General features: G+C 37.1%; 1 protein-coding gene across 2 annotated transcripts in view; it reads left to right on the top strand.

The window, feature by feature from the left end:
- The window catches only part of LOC107042594 (calmodulin-A), an 88,126-nt gene that overhangs the window by 13,613 nt on the left and 51,534 nt on the right, over positions 1-22,979 (top strand). The window contains exons 2-3 of one of the 2 annotated variants that reach the window (XM_015263697.1): positions 5,641-6,323; positions 16,292-16,333. In XM_015263697.1, coding sequence (XP_015119183.1) covers positions 6,237-6,323; positions 16,292-16,333 — 129 coding nt within the window. In that variant the 5' untranslated portion in view covers positions 5,641-6,236. The remainder of the gene's footprint in view (positions 1-5,640; positions 6,324-16,291; positions 16,334-22,979) is intronic. The other variant, XM_015263705.1, reaches the window with a different exon arrangement.

The raw sequence follows: 22,979 nt of genomic DNA on the forward strand, positions 1-22,979 counted from the left end.
GAGAGAAAGTTGGACAAAAATTATCTAGAAGATCGGGGCAAATTTTACTGTGCGAAAAGTAATCGGGGAGTAAAATTTTAATTCCATAAGAAAAACTTTTTTCGGAGAATATCTCATGATTGATTCTGTAAAAGAATCACATCTGTGGATGTAAAAATTACTGTTCTGATTTTTATCTGACTTCGCAGTGAAGGACATGGGTACGGATGAAAGTGAAATTTTATCACACCGCGTTTGGTAAAAAAAAAATCATTCTCCTTCGGAGAAAAATTCCTACAGAGAGAGAAAAAAGTTCTAGAAAAATTACCGAACAAGCCAAGTAATCGTGGAGTGAACTGGATTTCCAGTACTTTTTCACTCTATATCGGGGTAAAAAGTGCGAGACGAATAGTGAATTTTTCTCGATTGGCCCGGAAAAATTTACTGAACGTAATGGTAATTTGTGCCGAAACTGTCAAATTTATCCTGCGTTCCATCAAAAATTATCCTAATGAAAGTGAATGATTGCTTAATACTGCGGATAATTTTTCTGTAATGGAGAACGATTTTTTACCGAACGTGTTCGGTAAAATTCCACTTCCATTCGTCCCCATGAAAAAACTTTAGCGGTCGACTAAAAAAATGCCAACTTCCTAATGATCTAGGTAAATTTCTCCCGGTCTCCATATTCAGTAGAGATTTAAAGCATTTGTATTTTTGAGCGAATAGAAAAAATAGGAGCCAACTTCCTCCTACATTTTGCATTATCACTCCACCCGTCACTCAAAGTGGATTGGTTGTAACAATTTTGCCACTTTGCATGTTTTCCCTGAGGTTGCGTGGTTCTTATCAATCGGTCAACTACTGTAAATTGCGAAATGTATGCACGCGTGGTTACCACCGATATCACCGACTATTTATGAATATTTCAGATGCCACTCCATCAAATCATGTTTCACAGGAGTAAAAGAGGGCAATTGCGACGTGCAAATAACGAACTTGCAATTGGCCCACTCTGCATTCATTAAAAAAAAAGCGGCAACATTCATTTTTCTCAAATCTCTCAATTCATCGTAAATCTCTCAGTGCTCTACTGACCCAAAACTACATTATTCTACACAGATATCGACAACTCTTGAAAATACACGTCCACCTTTCGAATGTGCAACGCAGCAAGATCTACGGCTGCCGAAACTTCCGTCTTTCCTCGGGCAAATGACCCAGCAATAATCGATTTTTTCGATTATTGCTGCGATCTGTTCGATTTTTTTCACTCGTCTTGCGTTTGAGTACCTAATTGCCCATTCATTGTCGCTCTTCTCTGCTTCGTATTTCCCATTCATTCCACACAGCAGGAAAATACTTCTCTCAAGAGTATCTTACTTGAATCGAGAAATTTGGATATTAATAATTAGTACACGGATGAAAAAATTCAATAGAAAATCTAGCGAATTCGTTAAAAAATTCTATTGGAATTCTATAGAAGTTCTATGGGGTTCCTACAGGCCCTCTATTGGAAATTTATTGAAAAATTCGATTTGTTTTTTGCGCTGATTCTATTGGATATTCGATAAGAAAAAGTCAATAGATTTCAAAGTTTTTTCCACTCGAATTCAAACAAGGAAACGAAATAAGGAAACGATGAGTCATGATACACTTTTATAGAACGGTAGGATAATTTTTATCAAAAATTTCTCTCCGTGTGGGGATACATTTGGAAAAAAAATAAAACAGGTGAATTTATCTTATTTGAACTCAATATATGTACAGTTGTTTTGCAAATCTCTTATAAAAGAGATAATGGTTTGGTAGAAAAAATTTTCTCTCAGTGCATCATGACCACAATGATGTCATGGCACGAGGAATCAGTCGAGATCAATCGGAATCTTGATAGAATACGTTATCTCCCCTTGACGCTTACATCAATTACTTTGAGTGTTGACCGCCACAAATGGTCACATGTTTTCTCACTTGTTTTCTACTTGACTGGATAATCGCTCATTCATTGCCGCACTCTGTAGTCATTCTATCCCCGCCCTCCTCTTCTCCGTCATTGTCCATTCACCCCTCATGATTGAAACGATGGGAATGAGAAACTAGTGGCGATCAATGGAATGTTGACAGAGTGCGTTATATCTCATTGTCTTTTTTCATCAATCACACACGGCGAGAAATATTCAGTCAAAATTACGGAACTCACAATTCGCTCACCAATTACGGAATCGACTCAGAAAATTCAAATGACGGTATTGTAATTTTTCACAAGAAATTACGGAAATACGGAAAAGATACGTAATTTTTATTGAATATTTCTCTCCGTGCATTGATTGTTTACCGACAGCAAAGGTTACATGGGTGTTGAGCTGCTTCGGCGCTTGTCCGAGCTAATGTTGAGTCTATACTACTTGCAAAGAGGTTATACTACTTGCAAAGGCGTCCGGCTTACTCATGCCCCTCTAGTAGTGAAGATTGCCGAGCGATACACTGTTGGGGAAAAACTAGACATTGCGTGAACAATTCAGTAATAATTTTCAGGAAATTGTCATTGAATAGGTATCGTTGAAGGGAAAAAACAATCATATTTCCAATTTTAGGAGAAATGCAATGGAATTCAAAATTCAATTGAGCAACAGGAAGACAATAAATGCGTATTCAGTAGCAATTTATTCATAACTGTCAATGAGTTGAAAACTCAAGAATATACTTCCCCCTACGGCGGGTGAAATCTGACTTTGCGCCTACGCCGCAACGGAAAATGATGTCCTGACCACGGGAGGTTAAATAAGGACCCTTACCCACTCGCTTACTACCCACGCCTTCGGCTCGGGTGGTAATTTTACACGTGCCCACAACTCCTTTATTTTCCTTCCCTGGGTAGGGAATATATTATACCTTAATTTTTGGGATTTTCACCAATTTTCATGGAATAATTAAACTAAAATTGACAGTTCCCGTTGACTTATCCTTCAAATTATGAATTTTCAATTATGGAATTCGTAGTATTTCCATAGAATTGTCACTTGAAAAAAACAAAAAATGTTCAAAAAAATTTAGCTAAATTTCAGCTAAAAATTTTCTACTGCCCGAGCGAAAATTTCGCTCATTGTCAGTTTTCCTGACTAGTGATACCGTGAGACGAGAAATGGCATTTTCTCGTTTCCTCTTGTCGATTGCAGATAGTTCTCTCGTCTCGTCTCGCCTTGATATACGAAAGATATTCCTTCTTTCGTCCCGTCGTGAGTCAAAAGATTTTCTCACGGTCTCCATCTCGTCTCGTCTCACGTGGAAAAAAATGCAGTTAGGAAAAATGAGATAAAAATCAAAGTTAGAAAAAATAAGGGTCAAAGAAAATCAGGCTAAAAAATGAGGGTCAGAAAATATAAGGGTCTCGTTTCTCGTCTCGTTTCTCTCATTCTATCGACCAACTTTTCTTATCTTGTCTCATCTGCTCATTTCTATCTCGAAACAGTGTCTCTTCTCGTTCTTCTCGTCTCTCGCGACATCACTATAGACCAGGCAAAATGCGTTCGTATCAGAACCGATAGACTGTTGAAATTTTTTTGAAATGGTAATGACATTTCAATTTTTAAGTAGAATTCACGGAAATTTTACAGCTTAATTGACTTTTTAGTGGAACATGAATATTCAGAAACAAAATGACATGAATTTTTCATTTTTCCCTGAATTTTCCTGATTTTTCTGAATTTTTGACAGAATAGTTGAACTGAAAAAGGAAATATTTTATTCATTTCAAGATCATTTGAACAGAAAATCAGTAAAATATTCGATTTTTCAATGACAATATTTTCTGAAATGTCAGTGAAACATGAAATCAATAAAAATTTCCGGAATTTGGCGCGGAAAATTCAGACAAAAAATTTAACAGTGTAGTTCGATATCAAGCCAATAAAAAATCCTGCCAAATATTCTCAACGCACACCACTGCCGAATAATCGCCAACACCCGTCTCCCTTGAGTACCCATTTCCCCAGCATTTACCACACCCTTCTCACAGCATTTGACGTGATATCTTCACATTCAGGCCATTCTCCGCAATTCCCACCCAACTCTGGAGATCGACAATATTTACGATCCCCAAGTTTCTATTCACAAGCTAAAAGACTAAGACCCGAAAACAAAGAAAGAATACCCGTTGAAAATTATACCATTCTCTCCCAACACCGTTTTACATCCCATTTTCACTGCATTTCCCCTAACTACATAGTGCGTGTAATTTTCACGTGATGCAGGTAGGCGAAAAGCATCCACTTAAATTTTATATCATCCTGGAATACAAATGCAACGCTTTAGCATTTAGGAGCGTTTACAGCCTCACTCCGAACAAAGTGGGGTAGATCTATAATGAAAGAAAATAAACGTTTTCTAAATGGCCTCACCCAAAAAAAATTACTTCTCACCAGTACCAACCGGTACTTGCGGGAAGCTCACTTTTGAAAAATTCTACAAATACTCGTCCCAAGTACATTTTGTGTCCTTGGGTGAAGTACCACATCTGCCAATCGAGTAGAAATGGTACTGGGAGGAAGTAGTATCACTACTTACTGCCAGTACTTTAGTACTTTTCACAAGTACCGAAGGTACTAGTGAAAAGTAATTTTTCAACTTCTCTCAAGTACTTTTAGGACTTAATTTCAGTACTTTCAAGTGATTACTTTATTGAGAAAAGTGAATATTATTACCGGATAGAATGGGCTGTCTTACGCATTTTTGAAAATAGAAATGTTCAGCAGAAGATATTTTGTACGAAAAAATCAATAGATTGCGATTTTGATGGATGCTTTCGAGAATTATTGATTATTGATTGCTCTCCAACCTAACAAATTTCAATTTTGTTGAAATTTTCATGTTTTACGTTGTTCTCAACATTTAAAAGGCTTCGAAAAATTATTTTCAATTCCTTTTCAATTTTATTACTCACAAAACGAGAATTATTAGGATTTTTTAATTTTTGACATTCTTGAGTTCTTATACTCAACTTATATTGAGTTTATTTGGTACTTTTGAAAATAACGAGCCAGGTACTCAGTAGAAGTAACTGTTTACTTGGCCTAAGTAACAAAATACTTGTGACAAGTACTGAGGTACTTCTCACCAGTCCACAGGTACTTGACGCATGATACTTGCATCAAGTTGTTTTATAGCTTCGAGGAAGTACAAAAATGTGCCTTTTCCCCAGAAACCCCTTGATACTGCGTACAAGTACTTTTTCTACCGATCAAAAGTAATTTTTTTTTGGCGCAAAACGATGTCTTAACTCAAACGTCTGTGAGATGTAGTAAATAATATCCGAGGAACATTCCCGTTCACACACTGGACACACGCCATTAAAACTTCGAGAGCAATAACCAAAACGTCATTAAGGTACGATTGTACGAGCATAACAGATCCCAACACTGTAATTACACAGTATAACTGAATTTTGTAGCCTTTACCGCGTATATCATACAATAGTTTCATATCCATTTAATCACTGCAGCTTAACTACTGTTGGATTGATTTCCCATCATTCCGTTTTTAATCACCCTGTGTGCTTTTACGATAGCGCTGTAAATATTGCAATGGAAACACTATTTGCCAATGATAACAGCCCAGTTATTCCCCTACTTGTATTTTATCGCAAATACATTGACTGTATTTTAGATTCATGGCCATTCCCCAATAGTCGGTAAATACATCAAACATGAAGACACATTGGAGTCACAAAGAATCGCTTGCAACGTAGTATTTCCGCATAAAGTGAAGAGGACGAACGATAGAAAAAGGAGACAGGGAAGACGTAAGCGTAGAACTGAATGACAAATGATCACAGCGAACGGAGATCATCGAATGATAGCAGATGATAGCGCTGGTTCGATACCACTGAGAGACATTCAAATGTTATACATAATGCTTCATCATCACACCTATATTCCCGGTTAATGTGACTGTTGTATTAGAGTAAATTAATAGTGCTCATGGGTTATTAGTATTTGATTATTGAATGGGGTACGTTAGAGTGTGCGGAGTGAAGCAAATATTCACCCAGTGTCTAGGTATTTAATTCAATTGGATAGTCTATTGGTGATTGTTGCAGTATTATAACGATTCTAAATTTATAAAAATAGCGTTGATACAGTGTTGAATTACATTTGAGATAAATTTTGTGGTGCGGTTTGCAACGTTCGTGGAACGTAACTTCCAAGTAGCTTAGATTCGTGGTTTATAATTGTAAAAGTGGTGCTACTGTACATTTCACAATGGCGTTTGCGGCTGCACGGATGATCCTCAAGGACAAACGGCGAAAGGCGAGTAAGGAGGATTTTACACCGAGAAACAGAAGCAAGGTAATGTTTGCTTTACTCACATTAGAGGATTTATCTTAATGATTATTGCAAGTGAGGGGACTGATATACCTACGACCCACAGTCCAATGAAGGGATAGCTCCATGAAAATGGAAGAATACATATCGTGGAGTATCTGAAAATGCCCCGAGCGAGTCGGAGGGTATCACGGAAATTGGGGAGCCTGAGGTGCAAAAAATCGCATCGATGTTCACTCCCGCTTTTTTTTTGTTGATACCATGTTCGCAATTGTTAAAGTTCGTTAGTGTCGCGCGGGTGGGATATTGGGAATATTTGGTACCTCGAAAATTGGTGTAACTGAGTCACTTTACAGATTTTAGCCACGTTGCACGCACACATCACCTATCGACGCTGTTCGCACGAATATTTCACTTGAGCAAAAAAGTTGATGATCTGTCGTACAATCGTTAGCAACTTTTTTCTAGCCATTGCACTGTGCAAATTAGAGGTTAAGTGAGTGGTTTGCAAGGGAGGTGAAGATGACTTTTACGAATTGTCATGTGAAGTTCTAGAATTATTGTGAGGCAGGTTGATTGTATCAATTAGGGGGTTATTGAGAATTTTTATTAAATATTTCATCATGACTAATTCCATTTTGATGACAATTTTTCAAGTGATCGTTGAAAAAACAATTTTCGGGAAAATAGCGATTTTTTCGCATCTGTATGAAAAATGGAAATTTAATTGGTGTCAATGAGTAGAGCTTATTGAAGTCTATATTCATGAAAAAATTATGAAATTCGATTGATCCCTTATAGGAAAATTTATAGGACCCTATACATATATGCACACATCATCTAACAATCGCATATTCGGACTTTCTCGGCTATATTTAATTACCCAAACACAAAAAATTGGAAACTTAAATTTGAGCGACTACAAAGCTTCCACTCGGAAGCAAAAAGGAATTATATTCTTCACGGTGACAGAGCATAAAAATGTAATGGTCGGCAATTTCTCCAATTATTCTTCCTTTTGCATCGTTGAATGAAATTGTTACAAAGGGGCAGATGACCGCAGATTCTGCCTGTGTACATTGAAATGAACCTCGCGGAAATAACAAGAATCAATGTTTCTCTCTGCTTTCGAAATCGCCTTTCATCATACAGTTGATGGATACATCAATTCAAAGAGGGATAAAGAGAGATAAAGAATCATCGTTAGTATCGATATTGTTTCAGAGACGTATTGCATCGAGTCCGAAGATGCAATATAACTTTGGCTTGCCTACTTGAACCCTCACCCTAGATATTAGCTCCCAAAGTGATATCGTCTATCAATTTATCGTGTGTGGTCCAGAAACTCAATCTAATCTGGTAACGTCTTGTCATCCCTGTCGTTATCGCTGTGCCCTTGCTTATACAAGCCCCGCAGACCTTTCTCAGGTTCTTGAGGACGTCAAAAGTGGGCGGATACCCTTCAGTGTTGGTCTTATCTTCATGTAGTTACCGTGTAATGTTGGTGTAACGCAAGTTTATCGACACCGAGTGCTTCTGCAAGATAAACCGCTTTGAAGTTTCATTCAATGATAAAAAACGTATAGTTTGAATCAGTGGCAGTCCGAAGAAACTGTTGAATATTATCCCATGTAAAAGGTTTGAATTTCTTTGAAAAGTAGTTTTTCTCATTGTTACTCAAATATGCCTTGATATGGGGCATTTTGTCAATGTCAATACTGCGATTAATAAAGAGCATTTTCTTTAACATCGACACTTTGCTCCACAATTTTGTTGGTGCATCCTTCTTCTGACATTCTGTTATGTACACTAGAATGGAATCTTCAGTGAATTTGTGAATCTTTCTTTCGTCGCATCATTTCAAAAATCCATTGTAGGTTATGCCTCGTGATACCTCGTTTCAAATTTCTTTGGTATTAAGGCTTCGATCATTTCTGGAGCTTTAATATGCATGCCATCAAATTTATTCTCTCCATCAGACTCGTCAGACCTCTGTATTTTATTCTTAATTTATATGTACTGCGAATAATGATGAACATTAGAACCAAATCGCGTGACAGTGTGTTGAGTCACTTTAACGCATGAGAGTGATGCAATTTTTGCTCGCGCGCCGCACGGACGCCACCACACGTCTCTACGGAGCCTGTTCGGGCGACACGAACAAAAAAACTTATTTTAAAAAGTCATTTCTACAGTGCTTCCTCCATGAATTCTATGAGTTTGACTTCCCTATCAGTTGTTGAAAGATATTTCAAAATGGAAAGTAAATAGGTGTAGTTTCTCCAAAAAGTCTGTTGAGTAGAAAATAATGAGTCACAAAAACAGTTGACACAAAAACTCTACACTCTATTACAGATTCGAAATATTCCTCGGAAACCCAACTGGGAGCTAAGTAGACTTAGATCGTTTCATCACTTTTCTATTGATCTAGGAATAATAAACTTCAGTGACCCACTGTTGATGGAATTCACTCAATGGTTAACAATAATAGTCTGTATCATGTAAATTTCCTTATTACGAGCTGGTGATTTGGATGATTGGCTCTATTTTGGGGGAGAAAAACCATGTGTCCATGTGTCCCTCGGAATGTATAAAAAAACTAATGCCCACTTTCCCTCTTGTTTAGGGGAGATTGGCGGAGGTTTTATGTCAAGAGAATAAATATATAGGGAGGAATAAACTGTCAGGAATATTTGTGAGGGCTATTTAGAAGAATAATATATCGTTGATTATGAGAGAAGATACCTTGGAACTTGAAAGATTGATTGCGAGAGATTACTCATGACTTTTTAACTGACTTAACAAAGAACGTGATCGGTGTGCATAAGATCATAAAAAAGGTAAATTTTTCATGCATAACATTAACAAAACTTCCCAGTAGCAATGAATAAATTAGACTAAATGCCGAATAAATTTTTAAAATGGTTTGTCAAAACTGTATTGAGAGAAACGAAGTATTGTTTATTATGATGAGAGATAATACTGGAACACATGAAACTTGGAAAATTGATGATCAGAAATGACAAAATATCTGGTAACACAGTTCAATTGCAAAATATTGAAATAAATCAATATTACTTGACAAAATGCTGTTAGAAGGGCGGCAGTGGGTCATTCGACGTTAAAGTGAATCAAATTCGACGGAAGGTGACGGAACTGCCGGTAGCTCAGTAAGTAGAGTACCAGACCGGCAAATTGAAGGTCGCGAGTTCAAACCTCGCTCGGGCATTCCTCATTTTTTCCGAAATTAATTCACAAATATCACAGTTGTCAGATTCGGCATCGTCTCGAGTCGAGGATTTGGTTCTGATTGGACGTACACAGGTCTTTCAAGATCTTTCCAGACCTAGATGGATCTGGTAAGTCCTAATCAGTTCTGCGACGTACTTTTCCAGAGACCTTTCGAATCCTCAGTTCTTTTCGGTCCTGAGAAGTCCTCCTCGATGCTACCGAGAACGCGTGATTTTACGAACGAGTGAAGGGGAAGGCATGTATGCGGAGGGTTGAAATTTATAGCCGACGAGGAGACAGGGTTGCAGAATATATTTTAGCCGACCTCATCTCCCTGTTTGCAGGCGGTGTTTAAATAAAAAATAGTGAACGTTGATTCTGTATTTATTGACCCCCTGATGCCAATGAAACCCTCGCAGGTGACAGAAAAGGGGAAAAAAATTTTTCATTTTCACGTGGGTCAAGGGTGACAGTCGATTTTCGCCACGTGAAAGTTGATTCTGTATTTTCTAACAATTCTGATGCCAATGAAACCCTCGCAGGTGACAGAAAAGGGGAAAAAAAATTTTTCATTTTCACGTGGGTCAAGGGTGACAGTCGATTTTCGCCACGTGAAAGTTGATTCTGTATTTTCTAACAATTCTGATGCCAATGAAACCCCCGAAGGCGCGACAAAAGTCGAAATAAATTTTTTTTTTCACCCCGAGCCAAAGAGTCAGATTTTCTGTTTTGCCAGAGGGAAAGTCAACTTTCGCCAAAATCGAATTTTTTAGTCGGGCCCAACTATTTAACTGTTGATTCCAACTATTTAAGCGACGGGCTATTCAGAACTCTCAAAAGTATGTGGGAAAAGTGAAAACTAAAAAAAATTGTTTTTCACCCGGAGTCAAAGGGTTAGATTATCGGTTTTGCCAGGGGGAAAGTCGACTTTCGCCAAAATTGAATTTTTTAGCCGGGTGAGTGTTGATTCCAACTATTTGAGCGACGGGCTATTCAGAACTCTCAAAAGTATGTGGAAAAAGAGAAAACTGAGAAACCGTTTTTTTTAGCCCCAGCCAAAGGGTCAGATTTTCGGGTTTTCCGGGGCAAGTGGATTTTCGCCAAAATCGAATTTTTTAGCCTGGTGAACGTTGATTCCAACTATTTAAGCGACGGGCTATTCAGAACTCTCAAAAGTATGTGGAAAAAGTGAAAACTGAAAAAAAAAATTTTCACCGGGGGCCACAGGGTCAGACTTTCGGTTTTTACTTGGAACAAGGGTCAGATTTGTTAACACTTTCATTTTTTATTTGGAGAATGCATGCAGGTGGAGGGGCAAGAGTGGCTGGAATAGATTCTGCAACCTTCTCCGCTTGTTGGGTAAAAATATCAAGCCTCCGCAAACATGCATCTCCCCTCCACCCTCCCGTGAAATGTTGACTTTCGAGATTAAACAAAAAACAATAATTTCATTTTTTATTTCAATAACGCATGAGTAAATAGGGCAATGAACGCAGATTTAATATAGGCCCACAGAATTACGGGAACCGGCAAGGATTTGGAAAGTCTGAATGCAAGTCCTGCTTACACCTAACAAGTGCTGAAATTGGACATAACCAGAGGTAGAAAGGTCTCGGAAGCACTTGGGAAGAGGCTTCCCAAGACCTATCCAGTTCTGAACGGAAAGACCTAAGTAGAATTTGTCAGGTCCAATTATTCGACTCGGGGTGTCGCAAAAATATCTGGCAACACAGGTTTCATATAGCAACTGTTGTACTACTTAAGGAGTGATATCGGTGATATTTGACAGTCTTCGGAGGAGCTACTGAGCGCCTTCCGATATATGATGGGATATTTTAAAAAGTAGGAAAAATAATTACCCCAATCGATTTTGCCGTATACTGTTAGGAAAAAAAAGAATTTTCATGAATAGTTGACTACTAATTTTCAAGACAGTGATATTGAATGCAATTTAGGGGGGGGGGCGGGGGGGCTCATCATGAAATTTCAGGTTTCACTGAAACGTGAGTAGCATTCCAGAATTTTAAGGAGCATAAAGACGAGTATTCCTTAATTCATTTGAATTTTCAATCTAACATGAATATTCAGCGCCAAATGACATTGAATTTCCAGTGAAATCTGAAATTTAATGATTTTTTTCCCCCTAAATCGCATTCAGTGTCACTGTCCTGAAAATTCAAGAATATATTTACCGAAATTTTATGGTTTTCTATTTCAAATAAACAGTTTAATTTTTTGAATTTTTTTAAAGAGTTTCAACCTTAATCATCTCTGAATATTAGTAAGTATTACTATGGAACATAGTAAGCATTACCATGGGACATAGTATAAGGATTACCATGTGGCATTACCGTTTTAGGAATTACGTGGGACATAGTAAGGATTATAAAGTAGGAACAGTTAAGACCCTTTTACCATGTTACCATAGTAATCTCTCCTATGGCCATGGTAATATTTACTATTTAATTCTCTCCCTGTAGTTTTCTCAGAGGAAGATGCTCTTATTTCAGTCCAATGAAAAATTCCCTGAGGTGCAGAACAATTCCAGATTTAATTACAACATCAGTGTAATTCCTGCTGATTTAGCCATGACACCCAGCTTACATTAATTAAGACTTCACTCCCTGACTACAACGATTACTGGAACTCCCGCCTTAACGATCGTTGAGACAAACCGTCATGCACATAAAATCCCCTCCCCTCACCATTAATTCAGCACAGCTCATTCCTCAATTTCACCGCGAACTAATCTCACCTTTTCATTCAATTACAACGCAATTGTTCCTCCCTGGGTTAATCAATGATTTTTTCCTTCAGTTAATGACACTTCTATGTGGCTCACAGCCAGTTTATGCATTCAATAGCTGGCGAAATGGTGTCACAAGATCTGAGCACCTATCCAATGAAATCCCGCCATTCCAAATCCCATCGTCACGAGAGAGGAGCTAACGGCCATTATAGAAAATCAATATTCCTAGAAATTCAAAGACTCGTTGGACCGAGTTTTTTTTTTAATTTCATCCTCATTATCCATTTTTCCTGACGTTTTATACTTTTACTGTGATGTTCATAGCCGCATATTTAAAATTAATCACGCAGTAAATTTATTTTCTCAAATTCAGAACACTGATCTTGAATTCAGGAAATTGTTCTCACCTGTGTCTGGTTTTGCTTCCGAACTGAAGCTTTGTAATCGCTCAAATTTAATATTCCAATTATTTGTGTTAAGGTAACTAAATATGGTCTAAAAGTGTACATAAGTATGCATGTATGTATATATGTGGACTTATTTGAGTTTTTTTAAATTTTATTATACGGGATCAATCGAATTTCGTGAATTCCAATTATACCACAATATTTCATATTTTTAGCTCCAATTTTTTTACTCCTTTTTGCTTCTGAATGGAATTCAAGTTTTTCAGGAAAAATCATTCGTGCTTCGTACTTGTAATTTTTTAATAGTGCAGTATGATCTAGAACACAGTTTCAATTTGAATAAAGTATAGCATAAGGAAACAACCAAGTTTGACAAGCGTATGAAGCACTCAGTCCATTACATATTACTACAATAGAACAACAGTTTCCGCGAACCTCGCTCCGCGAATCACCGTTTCGAACTATCTAATTAATCAGCGGTTACGTCAAACCACACATCAGCAATAGATCCTTCAACACCTTGCGGTGAACCACTTTTAGTTACCTTCTTTAACCCTAAATTGGTCACCATATGAGGGAAACGCCGCAGCCCGACGGGCAATTTTTCTTGAATTGCCATTGAATGGCAGATCGGAAAAATTCAAAAAAATTTGACTTTTCCAATTAAATCATCTAAAAAATTAGAGTATTTTCAGAACAACATAATTCTCGAAATTCCTATCGAAAAAATTTACAAAAATTTCGCTATCTTTCTTAAATTCCGAGTTCTTCAACCAAAACTCAACTGGGAGCTAAGTCGACTTAAACCGATTGACCACTTCACTACTGATATCTAAGATTTTGCATTAAAAAACACGAAAAACTGGAGACCGAGATGAGATAAATTGGCCCGGAGTCATCACGAGAGGAGTCAATACTGCGTATTTCGAGACTGAAGACGAGACCAAAAGCAAGATTTCGAGAGCAAAGATTTCCGTGTTCATTGAGACCGAGACTATCTCTCCAAAGTATTGTCTCGTGAAGTCTCTCGCGACATTACTAAATTTTTCTTCTTTCTTCTTTTTCTGTCAGTGCAGCATCATTTGTACCACTTTATTCATCATGTTCTCAAACAGAATTTGGGAAGAGTGTTCCTAATTTCAGCAAGGTTTTCATAATTTAAGACAAACTCTCCCCCCGCGCAACTTCAAATATTATTTGGAATCTGTCCATCGAAATTGTCACCTAGGTCAAATGACGTTGTCACCACAAACTACCACGAGCAGATTCTATTATCCGTGACTGTGGCATGTAGTTGAGCTTAAAACTTCAACAATGACGTTATGAAGTTTTCAAACCACCCACACTGGCCCCTCCCCCTTTTATCAACCAAGGTGTTAATCACCCTTTATTCTCAACTCCCAGAACAGCTGAATAAACCTCAACACTTCTTCATTCATGATAGACATTCATTATGCATTTTAATGAGATTTTGGAGGGGCATTAAATTGATTTCAAAGTCTACCTGCCACGTGTGCATGTTAGAATATCACGTTGAGAATCTGCTGAGCTGTGCAATGCGCGGTCGGATTAACGCATCTAATTGAACATAATTGTTCGATTAATCATGGTACGAAGAGTAGGCAGTGGTTAGGCAAATTATTCCGTGCAATCCGTCTGGAATGTCCATATTAATTCAAAATCCTGAGACTCCCGAGAGGTGTAGCACATGAAAAATTATGTACACAGAAGAGAATGATGTTGAAGGAAGGAATTTTGTTGGCTCACACGGAACCTTTGAACTAGGTTTATTTTATTGAGAGGTCGTTTTTCATTTTTCGGATCTCCATATCGTTGGAACAACCGACAAGAGTTTTGAACAGTTCATCTGCTTTGACATGAGGATAACTTCAGTTTTAGCTTTTTTGACCCTGCTGGAATCCCTGCACGCCTGACAATTACCGTTACCTCGACTTATCTCCAAGATTCTTATTATATTACATTATTGAATCAAGTTTTTCCAGTTTCCTCGGGGAATGCTACAGCTGCATTTATGTTCAAAATGGAATCCGTCGATTATGGTAATTTTCAGCTTCCGCTGTGTTTATTTTATTGATAGGTAGGTTTTCATTTTTCGGATCTCAATATCTTTAGAACTACATTGTTAGAAAATTACACTTGAAATTTTTAACAACGATAAAGTTACATGAAATTTCTGTAGAATTCTTCATTGACAAATCAATTAATTTCTTGAATATTCAAGTAATTCTCGATTTTCAGATCCACACGGCACTGAAAAGCCTTGATAATGTTGAAAATTCAGGCAATAACTTCTCTGAATTTTCAATCTATTGAAAATTCAATTACGTTTGATGTTCAATTTCCACGATGAATTTGAAAATTCAAGCTTTCATTGAAAAATCAATGGTTTTTCAATATGGAAAATCAAATTTTCTTGAATTTTCAAGATGAATGAGAAATTTAGTGAATGTTTTCAATTGCAATTGAATTCAAACTCACAACATTGGAAATTCAGACATTGTGACTGAAATTTCAAGAAATTTTTAACAGTGTACCTACCAACAAGTCTTGAATAGTTCATCTGCTTTGACGTGAGAGCTACTTATTACAAATAAGGGACATGGCGTCAAAAACCCAGGGTCAGAAACTAAGGGTCACGAAGGGCAAAATGGACCACTGACAAAAAATTGGTAATTTTTGTTTTTTTGTTTTTGTTTTTTTTTTTCTGGTTAACCCTTAGGGGTTAACCAATCACTTTTCATAATAGAACTTCAACTGAAATGAATAATTCTGGTGTTGTCGGAACCATTAATACGATTTAATGAAAAATCTGTATCACGAAAGTGTGTAAAATTCGTGCGGACAGCGTTCGAATTCTGTTATTTGTTTTTGAAAAAATAACGAGGTGATGTTGTGATTCTTGTATCGCAGAGTGACAGGAATGTCTAAGCCCGTTTTACATGCAGAATGAAATTGAGGAAGGGAAACAAGAATAACAGGGCCAATCGCCTTTGTGTGTCACTCCAGAAAATATTGAGGATCTCATTTATTCCCCCAAAATAAATCATATACAGTATGCTTGATGAAGATAATTGAGACAGAAGATAATTAATTTGCAATGCTTGTTGACCGAAAGAATCACTAATGGAAAAGGTCAGCTGTACTGTTATTCGAGACATACACGAGTTATTTCATCGATACTCAATTCTCCCAGAGTTATATTTCTTTATTTGATGTGTAGTGCCTTAATTGTGTCTGTCTCCAAAAAAAATATAAAAAAACTTTGGAAAGAATGAAATAATAAACCAAATGGATACAAATAATCACAAGATAAAAATTTCTAGATTTTGGTCATTAGAAATTTATAACACGAATATTCAGTTGAAAGCAAAATACTCACAAAGCAAATACTCACCAAATAAATGTGCTGTCACTCATTCTGTGCTACTAAATGTTTTGTCTATCTACTGTCTATCTTACCTCTAGCGTGTGTGCGTCAACTCAATATCTTAAATTAATATCTTTACTTACTCTTCATATATTATTATTCACAACTTCAATTGCAATGTGGTAATTGGTGACCTGTACTGTACTTGTGTTTGCAGGCTCGCAGCGCCAGTACAAGTAGCTTTAGAAGCCTGAGCCAGGTACATACCACGATCACAATATGAAACAATATAGACTAGAAATTAGAGACAGAGTTCATTGATTTTTTGATGATTAGAAGTTTAACGAAATTGGCAAAATTGTTGAGTGTAGATTGTTACATAGAGTTTTATTGGATTTGTGATCATCTTATATTGTTACTGTTTCATTGAATTATATCATGGTAATTAAAATAAATGAGATCACCAGAAATTGGTGCATCTCGTTGCAGAGTAAGTCACTTATATTCTCAACTTCATACGTAGTACTTGACACAATTTTATTTTTTACTCATTTATTTTTTCTTCAGCCACTTCATGTTTTTCTAAAGCGCAATGTTACCCCTACGCCCACGTATCCAACATTTCATGCCTCTTCAGCCTTATTCTCCTTCAGATCAAATGCAACTTTTGGACGAGATTATATTTCTTTGCTTTTTTAATGATTTCACTGCACTTTTGCATTTTAAAGGTTGAAACGTTGAATTTTTTTTATGGAGGTAAATACAAGGGTGCATGTGTGCTATCGCCCTCGCGGGCACACGCAATTGGAAGACATGACGCATGCCTAACCACGCCAATCATTCGTATTTTCATCGTTGCAAAAGTAGAAAAAAAAAGAGAAGAGCATTGTCAGCAATCTTTAGAGTTATGTCGTTTTTGCATGCACCTGTCTTGTTTGTTTTGTTGTGTTCTATTTTCTCTATTTCGAAACTGGGTATTTAGCACACTACTGAGAACTCAACACAACAGCTGAGAGAGAACAACTGGTTAAGAAAGTGTTGTTAAATATTGTTGGAAACTTTTTATCTCATTTGACGGAGATATTATCGTGAAAGCAAACTAGAATGACAATATATAATTCAACAGATATTGGATCTTCAGTACTACTTGCTATTGATATTCCTCCAGTGTTGCGTGGCAGAGGAGAAAAAAAAACAATAAGATATCCAAGAATTTGATTTGAAATTGTACTTTACCCATTATCACGTCTCTGCTCTTCAAATTTGAAGCACAATTTAGGGAAACATTCAAAGACGTTAATTTTTATGTGATCACAGTATTTTGTTATCGAAAAATTAGTCAATTCTACAAGAATTCTATGGGAATTGAATTTTCATCACGCTGTGAATTTCCGCCACATTGTGATGAAAAATATTGTTCGTAACGAGTGCAAAAAAGTATTTTTTGGCGAGTGGGAGGTTTATATCACGAGCCTTCGGCTCGTGATATAATCCCACGAGCTAAAAAACATTTTTTCACGAAAAAAAAACAATTTTTCTGGGTGTAGAAGTTCTAATTGAAATTTCTTCATTATAGTTGGACACAATGGCTCAATCTTTTGAACTATCGAAAAATTTCATCGCAAATATGATTCAAAGTCGCAAAAATAAAAAATCGATCTGTAATATTTGATCCGCATGTATATTAAATTGCGATCAATTCCACTCGCTTAATTTTGAGCTTTCCATGACTCGTGGCAACATTCCGCTCGTTTCCAACGAATTTCAAATTTATGACAAGAAGGAAACGATAAATAATCTTCAACATTTGCCCGAAAATATGCAGAGAATTTATTAATAATGAGATGAACTGATCTCACAAGATTCCAGGAGAGGAATTCACGATTAAAAAGTGACGTATAAAATATGTAAGCCTCCTATTAGTCCCTGAACTCAAAAAAATCCCCGGAAGAATTAATCTCCAGTTCTTTCTGCATGAAAAATTCGCCCGTTTTTCATCCTCTTTCCCTCTCTCCAAACGATAATTGGGAAGAAAAACGTATTAAAATTTTCACGAAACGAGCACAACCCCTCATCATTACCAACAATTTTTGCGGTAATGAATCCTCAAAAATGTTGATAAAGCAGCCATTAGCGATGCTCTGGAGCGGCAATTTTGCAGATACTTTTCATGTCAGGTATTTATTATAAAGAAAAATAGACAAGAGCAATAAATGAACGGGTCCTCCCTCCCCCCTCGACTTCTAAAGCGCGCGCGTGGAGAAAACTCGTTTTATATTGTAGGTCGTGGTTGTGGGATTCCGGGAAGGGGCTGAGGGGGAGTGGGAGTTTGTCGATCGATGCCCCGTGGGTGCAGCCACTACCCCGTTCGTCCCCGCGTTGAGTTTTCTACACTGACCTCTTCTTCTCCTCAATTATTAATTCCGTACGACGACATCCAAGCCTTGACGCCGAGTTCAGGTGCAGTAACTCGAATCAAGGCCGGGACGTCTGTCACTATCGACATTAACCCCTTCGTTATAACTGGTATTCACTACCCGCCCCCTCCCCCTTCTCCTCACTTCGTTGTGATTCAATTGATTTCTCTTGTCACACGGAAATAATGATTGTAATTTCCAATTGAATTCTTGGCAATCGTTCAATCAGGAATTCAAGTAATCTATTCATTCGATGTTGAAAGAAGAAATTATTTTGAATTTCGGACGATCAGGATCATCCTGATGAGGCAAATATTCCGACTGCATTTCCCAGTGTAATCAATTGCATTCGCATGCAACGAAATTCCTGCCAACGAGAGATAATTTTTTGAGAGGAGGGAGGGGATGGGGAAGCTATCAAAAAAAATTATTGAAATAAAAAATGTGAAGCAAGATGTATTGCAGGTTATGGACAGTTGTGCCAAATGACTGGAAAAAACTCCCGGGGTACATGGAGCTGATGTTTTTTTCTTTGACAACTCGTTTAAAACGAGAGGAAAAACTCGTTTTACTGCCATTCTGTTCAGCCATTGTTGGAATTCGTGAGTTTTCTTTTCTTTTCTAACGTAAATGTTGTTCGCGGAATGAGGTCAAGGATGGTAGGATAATTATTTTGAGAAGATTCAGTATATTTTTTTTCTCGTCATTTGGCTGTGGGGGAGTATGATGGAAGCTCGGAGTGAGATTCAAGTTTATATTTCCTATTCACAAACACTGGTAGAAATTTCTCGAAATTTCAGACACAATGTCATCGGGATTTTCAATATCGTGGGTTTTAGTTTCATTTAAGGGGAGACTACTATGAGTTTTGTTTAATATAAAAATTTGCGCCATTCAGGCAAAATGGGCAGAGAAATTATCTTTAAAATATTTTAAAAAATATTGTGGGCTATTTTACATGAATGGTGCAATTCTTTATTAAAATAATAACGAAATTAGATGTGTAAGAGCTGAATTTCCAAAAACTCAGATTTTTATTGAACTACCTATTAAAAATTACTATTAAAAATTAGTTTTTGGACGATTCTATTGAAATGTCTAATGGCAAATATTCTATGGAACGGGTCTATAAAATTCTTTTTTTCGATTTTTCGATTCGATATTTTCAGTAGTAATACCACTACTGCTTCAAAATTATCGGATATTTTCCGATAGCTTCGTTGCCTAGGAAGGATTGTGTCAAATTTTCCAGGTTTAAAATCCCAAATGCGAAGCACGAGGGATTTTTCTGCAAAATTGGACACACTCGTTCCTAAGCAGGGAAGCTTGCGGAAAATATCCGATTAATTTTGAAGCACGAGTGGTATTTGACGGATTATTTTGCCACTCGAATTTCGGCCAAGCAGAGTGCAGTGAACAGCATCCGGATACATTTACACAGCCATACATTTACAACCCCCTTTTTTGCTTATCTGTCACACAGAATATTAAACGTGAAATGCGTTGAAAGATGAGAAACATTTGAAAAGCTACTAGTGAATTTCCGTCGGAAATTTTTTAGAAATTTCCGAAATAAAACCGTTTGACAGCCTCAAATACTCCGCTCTGATTGGCTGAAATCCGAGTGAGAAAAATAATCCATAGAATTTCCCCCGCTCAAATTTTCCTAGTTTTTTACATTCTGTTTTTTTCTCATCAAGAAAATCAAACAAAAAAACTTGGAAAATTTGAGCCGAGGAAAGTCTATAGAAAATTTCTGTATAGAAGAATATGAATAAGTTGTATAGAAAAATCGAAATCTATTGACTTTTTCTATGAAATATTTTCTATTGATAATTTCAATAGAATCGGCCGAGAACTAATAGACAGTTCAATAAAAATCCAATAGAATTTTCTAGCAAATTTGCTAGGTTTTTCTATTCAAAATTTTCGTCTGAATTTTCCGTGCCAAATTGCGGAAATTTTTATCGTGTTTGAGTTCCACTGAAATTTCAGGAAATCTTTCAATTGAAAAATTAAATATTCCATCGATTTTCCATTTAAATTATCTGGAAATCAATAAAACACTTGATTTTTCAGCTCAATTATTCTGTGAAAATTCAGAAAAATACGAAAAATTCAGGGAAAAATTGAAAATTCATGTTATTTTGTTTCTGAATATTCATGTTCCACTGAAAATTCAATCAAGTTGTAAAATTTCCATCTCACTCCCACTGAAAACTAATGAATTTCCGTGAATTCTACTTAAAACTTGAAATTTCATAACCATTTTTTCTTTAAATCCGATTCAATATCACTCTCATAAGATATACAATAATATCTTCCATGAAATTTCCAAAAATTTCCAACAGTATGTGTGAGATGACTGTCATCTCACCTCTTCCGATATTGATTATAATTAACGACTTCATTGAAGCCGCATCCCTGTATCCAGCTACTTCCAATTGATAAACTGCCTGCCTCATTAATTTATCTCATGTCCGTTCACCTTCCACTTCGCAACGTGCCAGTAAACATTATTTCGATGCATTTCATTCCACCATTCTACCAGGCAAAACAGTGGAAAAAAATGGAAAAATAGATTTTGCAAGAAAACGAGGTCAAAACCGAATAATTATTCCGCAAATAAGAAAAATGGAGGAATCATGAATGCATTGTGCCCTTATTCATCATTCACAATCGCTGGTACGAAGAAATCCAGGAGTTGAATTCAAACGTGTCCACGGATCTTCATGACAGAACGATTTCTCCAAGCTCCCTCAATAGAGACCTCTCCAGAAAATAAGAGTTCTCGTTCACCTCCAATAAATAAATCGCCGACGGCTCCTTCTCCATTTCTCCACACACAAACACTGATTCTTATTTTCTATCTCAGCTCTAGCGAATCTTTTCGTTTAAAAAACAAAGTTGAGATCCCGATAGCACACCTTACATTCATGCCGTCACGTTCCTCAGTTTCCTCTCGTTCATTTCGTCCTTCTTCGGCTTTTCTTGGGCATCCGGTGGATTTCAACTTCTCAAGGGCACTATTTCCCCCCCTCTCTCTCTCTCTCTCATTGGTGCTTCTTATTGATCCTTTCAAACTCTTTTCTATAGTAGAACTCACCGAAAATTCAACCGGATACAACTTGAAATGAAGGGAATAAGGAGGGTCCTAATAGCACGTATATGTGGAGACTCTATTTACTCGTGAATGCAGTTTTGTCTCGAGAACAGGACGATGTTATGTTATTCTGAAGGGAGAGTGGGTATCAGTGGCGGATTGAAATTGTAACCACTGCACGGCATGTTGGACATATTATGCAGGACAATACTGTGTAGCAATGTCCTAGCCGTTGCCGAGGTAAGACGAGATGAGGTGTACGGAAATGTGTATAGTTGGGTGGATTTGAGGGGTGGGGAGGCTTTGGCCTGTGTGAGACAAGTCAAACCAAATTTCACGAAACGTTACGAGGGGACAAGGACTCGATTATGCTGGGTTGGGTGAGGGGAGTACGAGGAGGTTGAACTAGTTTCGAGGACCAATGGGAATAGACGATGAAGGTTATGGTGTTGGGTAAATAGGCGATGGGATTGGTGGATCAGGAACGAAGGAGATTATGATGTATCTGATCTTGCAATTGTTGTGGTTGAAGACAGGAGTTGGGGGTGATTTATCTCAATGTAAGGGAATTTTTCATTTTATTAGGTGCATCCAGAATAGTATATTGTGTTACTAATGCGTAAAGTTCCACTTTTTCACACGCACGTGTATACATCCTATTTTTTGTGGTACCTACTGAGTTCACTTTTCGGAACGGTAGTGGGGGTAATGTGGTTGTTTCTGTGCACGAGTGCGTAAAGTGAATTTCGAGTGCGCAGAGCGACGCTTTACGCACGAGAATTCACTTTACGCACGTTCGTGAACTTTACGCACGCCGTGCGACAAACAACCGCTTTACGCACTCTAATCCGTTTCGAAAAGTGCACTTTTGAGGCAGGTATCACAAAAAGTCTTGATCATCATCGCAGTATACCCTAACCGGGTCGAAGCGCTGTAAAATAACGCTAAAAAAAAAATTTAAGAAAATTATATGTCAATACGGTTCACTGAACTTCTGTTATTATAAAATAATGGAGAGTTTTCGCAACAGTTCTCGACTTCATTTTTTTAGGATTCGATTGAACTTATATTTTAGCTTGCATCTTTAACTCTTAAGTGGTCGCAGCTCTGAGAATCCCTGCCCCGTGTATTTTACGATTTCGAGTAAAAAGAAGTTGAACAGAAAAATTTATTTCACGTTCACAGGTAATTTTGAAATTTCAATGAATAGAAAATGGGGGATATGGAAGCGAAATATTAGTCACACTGAGAGAAAAATCTGAAGTTCGATTTATAATAAGAAAATAGTTGAGGCATTTAGGTGAACGATACGATTTTTTTTTGTATGCGGCACATAACATTATAGTAACTTCACAAGCGTAATTTTTGCAAATCAAAATGCAGTT

Source organism: Diachasma alloeum, unplaced genomic scaffold (genome assembly GCF_001412515.2).
Source record: "Diachasma alloeum isolate Michigan unplaced genomic scaffold, Dall2.0 Dall_scaffold_00179, whole genome shotgun sequence".
In the NCBI taxonomy this organism is placed as follows: Eukaryota; Metazoa; Arthropoda; class Insecta; order Hymenoptera; family Braconidae; genus Diachasma; species Diachasma alloeum.